The sequence below is a fragment of the Brachyhypopomus gauderio genome, unplaced genomic scaffold (assembly GCF_052324685.1).
Source record: "Brachyhypopomus gauderio isolate BG-103 unplaced genomic scaffold, BGAUD_0.2 sc83, whole genome shotgun sequence".
NCBI lineage: Eukaryota > Metazoa > Chordata > Actinopteri > Gymnotiformes > Hypopomidae > Brachyhypopomus > Brachyhypopomus gauderio.
This window is the reverse complement of record NW_027506904.1, coordinates 364,852-371,700: the sequence shown is the minus strand read 5'-3', so window position 1 is coordinate 371,700 and position 6,849 is coordinate 364,852. Positions and strand designations below refer to the sequence as shown.

General features: G+C 49.5%; 1 protein-coding gene across 1 annotated transcript in view; it reads right to left on the bottom strand.

Moving 5' to 3' along the window:
* Window positions 1–383: 383 nt before the first annotated feature.
* Window positions 384–6,849, bottom strand: part of iqsec2b (IQ motif and Sec7 domain ArfGEF 2b) — a 60,754-nt gene continuing 54,288 nt past the window's right edge. The window contains 9 exon segments of the mRNA XM_076991529.1: window positions 384–3,477; window positions 3,479–3,646; window positions 3,648–3,911; window positions 3,913–4,491; window positions 5,404–5,453; window positions 5,584–5,781; window positions 6,004–6,165; window positions 6,321–6,420; window positions 6,530–6,655. Coding sequence (XP_076847644.1) covers window positions 3,256–3,477; window positions 3,479–3,646; window positions 3,648–3,911; window positions 3,913–4,491; window positions 5,404–5,453; window positions 5,584–5,781; window positions 6,004–6,165; window positions 6,321–6,420; window positions 6,530–6,655 — 1,869 coding nt within the window. The 3' untranslated portion in view covers window positions 384–3,255.

Below are 6,849 nucleotides of genomic sequence, written 5' to 3'. Positions count from 1 at the left end.
TAGTCACATGTGTATGGAGGTCAAGGGTCACTGAACTTACCAAACAAAATTTCAGTTCCAATAATTAGTTCTAAAGGTTTTGAAATCAATAAAATGACAACAGTGCCCAAACTTATGCACCTGCCTATATTTTGTTTAGACAATTATTGCACTTTCTGTAAATCATATAAACTTAATTTCACTTCTCAAATATCACTGTTTGTCCCCTATATGATATATTTAACTGAATTTTTTAATCCAAACATTCAATGATTTATAAAGGTAAATCAGGACAATTAACAAGGGTGCCCAAACTTTCGCATCCCACTGTAGTATTCTGTGTAAAATGACAATGCATTTCCGCAAAATGTCACGTAATAATAAACAAACGAGACAGGTTTTATCCACTGCAAGGACACTTTATATTAGTTTAGAAGCAATAAATATTAACATTTCTCTGTATTCAGTTACACGTTCTGTACACACATTAGGTGACTTCATACATCATGTATTTCTAAAATAACATTCAGCTCCATCGTGACATATACGCTTGTATAGGCTTACAAAATAAATATGCAATATACACCTACATCGTGTTGTACTCACACACGCGTAACACTCACACATATGCAAAACAATAGTCTTGTTTGTTTCATGATCAATATTAAATTATATTATATTATATTATGTTTATAGAACACTCTTCATTCAGTAGCTACTGCAGTCATGCAATCACACCCATGGTGGGTAGGGAGGGGTGTGCAGGAGAAATAACATCCTCAGACTGGCTCCATCACAACGCAGCCTTCCAGAAACAGCTCCGCCTACTTCATGCTTTACTCTAGTTCTCCAGAACTTTTCATCTCAGTGGTGGCGAAGGAGCTCTTCCTTTCATATCTACTTGCACAAATATGTCTCACATATTGTGTACTTACAGCATATTAATAATACCTTTCAAACTGAGGCCTTTTTGAAAAGGAAAAAAAAACCCAAAGAATCAATAAGCAACTTGCCAATGATGATTTGAGGGTATCATGTATTCTTGGTACAAATCTACACACTACATTCCCTGTGTTCCTATTAAAAAAGGAAGGAAGATGGTATTCAATAAAATGGTATTATATTCATATTTCTGATTAAATTTGAATATTTTTCAATATATATGAATATATTCATGTATTCGCCTCAAGTTGTACATGTTAAAAAGTGAACCAAGACCGTATAACAGGATCATGACTCATCTGTAAAAGGGCTCAATAAATACCAGTACAAAGTCTGCAACATTCATTAACACTTGGAATGACCAGTGTGATTGTCCATAAAAACCACCAATATCAAATTCATGTAATGTCACATTTCAAATACTCTCCACCATGATCTGATGTCAACCAGGACAGAATTTATATACAGTTTATATTATTTTGCCGTCTTTATATAATCTGTATTGAACTAATAATAGCAATAATAATAATAATAATAAACATTTATATGTCAGCATAAAAAATAACAATAACAACCTGCAAAATATGAATATCAATGCAACACTGTGGAATGCATTTGGTCAGCAATATCACACAAAGGCATTTCAAATACACAAAGGCCAATAGAAAGAGTCTTTCCTGAAACGGTTTTTCCTATGACTAAGACTAGCCCTCTGAACTCATACGTTCCTGGATTGGATTAATTTGCTGGACTTTTTTTGCAGCCATAACATTGCAATCAGTAAATGAAGAACCCCACAGACCTTCACTGAAATTTAAAGGCCTGATAAAACAGCCCTTAAATTACTATTTGAGACATCTTTCATTGTTGCTAAATAGAATTTTTAAAAATCCCACTTTTAGAATTTATAGCCCATGTGATGCGCAAAATATCTTGAATTTATTATACAGCTCATTAAGCAGCATGCACATTTTTGTAATATTATTATTATCATCATTATTATTAATGACAATTGACAGCAGGTAGTGGAGATGAACGAACTTATATGTTTACTGAAATAAAAAAAAAGATTTCAGATGAGTCCTTTTATGTATAAGGGGCTGTTCTATAATTGAAAATTATGTAGATGAAAATCCACATACATGAAAATATCAAGCCCTTTAGTGCTATTGAATGGCAAGCATACCGGCTCATTTAAGTGTACTGTATAAATAATAGGAAATGAAGTTTCAATTGTAATCAGGATGGTATTATAGTTTGAGGTATGTTTTAAATGCTTCTTTTAAAAGTGCGCTAATTCAAACATTTGACAAATGGCTTGAATTTTAGTTTAAGATTGTCTATGGATAAAATTTCAGCATTTTATTTCTAAGTGTTTCAAAATGTTTCAATAACATCGAATAACTGTTTCAAAATGATGAAACATTTATCAGTAGCCCACGGTGATGTAGTTCTCCAGGTCTTTAACCACGGTTCTCTTACGAGACAGCATTTATACAGAAAAACACCGAAACGCATCGCTTTTCATGAGTAAGAACATCAAATAGCGAGTGGACTGATTATTGCGTACTTTTTTGTTTGTTTTTTGTTTTGTTTTGCTTTGCGACTGCTATCAGCTAATGCGTAAAGCACATTTCACTTCTGGAGTCACGCTAGAATGGAGAAGGTTGTACACTGTGTGGTCAGTGGGGTGTTCAGTCAGTCCTCTACAACATATACTCGCCCTGATCTACAGGTCGAATGTTTAGTCCCACGTTAAGAGGTTCATATAAGCTCTTTGTGAATCTGGTGTATACACGTCTCTTATGGCTATAGGCAGTGCAACCTTTCAGCGCACATTCAGCGGTTGCGTGCACGTGTGCACACCCAGAGTTTACCAAGAGTTTACCTTTCTGCATTCTGTTTACTAGATCCATAGCGTCTAATACTAGCGTCCATTTTTTTTCCTATCTATAACTAATTTATTTGGAGCGGGAAAAGGTGAGAAACGCGTTGTAATTAAAGGCGGTTGTGTCTCTTGACGGCGCTGATCGTTCTGGATGTTGTAATCGCCTCTAGGGTGAGTGACCTGTGTCTGCGTGTCTGTTAGTGTGCTGGACGTTCCCGCGAGCGCTGGACCTCGTCCCCGTCTCTCGTCCCCGTCCCTCTACACCTGGGGGAAGCGCAGGTGGAAGTAGCAGAGTCTCAGTAGGTTGCGTTTCTTCTTGCCGCCAGTGCCGCTCTCTGCCCTGGTCCGGCCGCCCCCCACGTCTTCCAGTCTCTCCGCAGTCCCGCCTCCGACCACCAGGGGGCCTCGGAGCGAACCCCAGCTCCGCGACTTTCCCGTCCCCCTGCTCACACTACCGTGCTGATCCGGTTGGTAGGTTTGGATTTGGCCCGGTCGACCGTACCGGTCGCACCAGGTGCGGCTCCAGTCTGCCCTGGCGAGGGTCCCGGGGGCTGGGGTGCGGGCGCGGCCGGCGGTGGCGGGGCGGGGTGCGGGAGGGGGGGAGGGGAGAGAGGCGTAAGAGGGGTAAGGGGGCAGGAAGGGGGGGGTAAAGGGGAGTGGGGGGGGGGGAGGGGGGATGGAGGACAGCGGAGGATACTGGGGCAGATACGGGCCGGCCGGCGGCGCGTGGTGGGGGGCGTTGACGGCCGGCGCGGGGGCCGGCGGGGGCGGGGCCGGCTGCGTGGGCGGGGGGAAAGGGGGCGGGGCCGGGCTGGCGAAGACGAAGTGCGGCGCATGGGGGGTGGGCGTGGGAGTGGGCGAGCGGGTGGGGCTGGGAATGCGAGAGCGTCAGCGGGGCCTTGACGCCGGCGCCCCCTCTGGCCGAGTGTGAGGGCTGCGTGTGGAAGAGGGCAAACTGGGGGTGCTGGGATAGTGGGGAGTGAGGAGAAAGGGGGGGAGGCTGCCCGCACGCCGAGCCCGTGTTGCCCGAGCTCCCGTAGCGACCCTGCGTAGCAGGCGGGGCCGAGCGGCGTGTAGGGGCTGTGGGCGGAGGGGTTGGGGAGAGGCCGGCGTGGTAACGTGACCCGCTGCAGCGTGGGGTGCTGGTGCGCCTGGCCACAAGAGGGCGCGCTCTGCACGTGGTACCGCTGGTGCGGGTGGCAGTAGGGGGGCGGGGGCGGCCCAGCCGCAACGCCGGCCGTCACGTGGCAGTACTGGGCGTGGAGGGCCTGGATCTTGGAAGGGCCCTCCGCCGAGGAGAGGGAGGTAGGGGAGAGGGGCGGGGGCCCGGCGCCGCTCGGAGGGGCCGCAGGGGCGGGGTAGGGTGGCCCCGGCGGGATGATAGGGCCCGGCGCTTTGGCCCGCTTGCCCCCAAACAGGGAGCCCAGGAAGGATCCGGCCGCACTGGTCCCGCCGACGGTCCCACTGGGCCCTCTCTCGCTGCTGCTGCTGCTGGCGGAGGCTGGCCCAGTGCCAGGCGTCGCAGGTGTGGTATGTTGCTGCCCCGGCCCACCCCCCACCCCCACTACTCCGGGGCTCAGGATGGGGCGGTGGGGCCGGTAGTCTTCGGCTCCATAGCAGCCCGGGAGCACAGTGGCTACTGGGTAGCGTTGGTGAGGCCGCGGACTGCTAATGATGGAACCCTAAGACAAAGAGAGAGGGGGGAGAGGAGAAGAAGGAGAGGGCGGAAGAGAGGCAGGGGGGAGAGGGGCGGGGCAGGGGGGCGGGGCAAGGGGGGCAGGGAGGGGAGGGGCAGGAAGGATGACCAGGAAGAGGGAAGTGTGGGGGCGAGTATGTCCAACAGGAGCGAGAAGTGGAATATTGAAGAATGGACAGCCAAAGTGTGGAAACAGGCAGAGAGTATGATAGAGAGTATGATAGAGAGTATGGTAGAGAGTATAGTAGAGAGTATGATAGAGAGTGTGACAGTTTCATTGGACAGGGGAGGAGAAATGGGTGAGTTGGTTAGAGTCACGGAACAACTTCATTTCTGCACCATACAGTAATTACAGTAAAAACACAAACAACATGACGGATGCAGATGACGGATCGCGGGTGACAGTGAGCAGTGGAGCACCCAACACAGCTGATGCCTCCATGCACACGGGACCACACACATGGGACCACACACACACAGTGCAATTCCATCACGCCACTTGCAAAAAGTCCATCCACAGATCTGTTACTGAAGAGCCATCAAGACTCAGCAGGTCACTCTGAGCTTCTCCTCCGCGTCCAAGCACGCGCACGGCAAACCGTCATTCCGACACGATACACCGCCGTCACACCGTCATTCCGACACACTAGCGGGGATCACCGTGCACAGGCATAGGGTACAGAGACGGACAGTTATGGCACTGGGTCTGTGGAGATGGCAGAGACGCATGCGAGGAAGACCCGTTGGTTTGTCTTTTGTGTTTTGGGTGGGGGGCGGGTGCGGGGTGTCCTCAGGCAGACATGCGAGGAAGGTGGTGTGGGGGGGGGGGGCACTTGGGTGATGGAGGGGGTTGTGGGCGAAAGCTAAAGATACAGACCTCTGCTCCACTCAGACTTACTTCCATTGTACTGTCAAGGGACCCAACGCTGTTTCTGCGACCGCGTTTCCCTGCACGCAGTTAGTTACATGTCAAGCGTAACGACGTCGGGCACGCGCGCGTCTGCGCGCGCGTTTTAAACGCGCGGTCTGGTGGCGTCCTCCAGACTCTGTTAGCGGGAGTTACGATGGCGACGCTCACCTGAATCAGACAGGTCCCTCAGTGAGGAGCTGAGAGCAGTGCGCTTCAGGCCCTCCGAAGGCGAGTAGTTGTCGTCCAGGCTGGGTCTTCCCATGGTGCCATTCACCACCTCGCTTTTGACCCCGCCCACTGCCCCGCCCACCACGTTGTTGCTTAGCAGGCTGGGCCGCATCACCCCTTTCTGCTTCTCCAGCTCGGCTGCAGGGAGAGACGGCCGACCGGCCCAACGTTACAGTGTACCGCTGGTGCGCTCTTTAATTACAGCAAACCATTCATTAGCTAATGTGTTTATTAAACTACCCTTAGGTTTCCATCATAAGTATTTCAAAGCACTGGGGTTGAAAAACACTGGGACTATGTGAATGTCTTTCAAGGAAAGTGTGGTTCACAGCTGTGACCAGCAGAGGGGGCTGTACTCACACTCCACTCTGTATTTCTCCATCTCCTGCACCTCAGCAATGCTCTCCCTCAGGTCGCTGACGAAACGCGTGCGGTCCTGCTGGCTCGGTGCGTTGAAGACGATCAGGACCTTCCGCTCGCCACCCGGGATGGCCGATGTCAGTCTGATACCATGAGGGTAGTCTGAGGGAGAAGTAGAGAGAACACTTAAGAAGGTCAAACTCCAGGTCACACTGACAGCTGTTCTACTTAAGGCACTTTTGAGGACACTATTATTCTGATCTTCATAACGAAAGGTGACGTGTTTTTTTTAATGCAAATGAACGTCTATATCTTACAGGAGTTCTGGAACATGTGGACCTGCATCTCCACCAGAGGGAAGGACTGTCGGAAACTGTATGTCACGGACGTTTTCTTCTTCTGGAAAATCTTCGTCACCTAGCCGTTCAAACCCAGACAAGAAGAAGAGCAACTTAAGAATCACACTTCACCTGCTAGGAAAACTAGCATCTGCTGTTTGTCGGCATGTAGCGGTCGGCGGACGTACCACCAGCAGGTCGTTGAAGAGGAAGACCTCTCTCTGGTGGACTCCAGTACGCTGGGCCCGGTTGGGCTCCGGCACCTCGTAGAGCTGACAGCAGCACACCAGCCTGCGATGGGGAAGAGACAGGACCTGCAGAACATAACACCTTCAATCAGCTCAGTCCAGAGGTACCAAGAACGCCACACAGAACATGGGAAGAAAAATACGAAGAATGTACGAAGAATGTACGAAGAACGTACGAAGAACGTACGAAGAACGGGCGAAGAACGGGCGAAGACGTTTGATGGATGGCAACAGCCAATCAGACCATCAGTGTGTGTAAA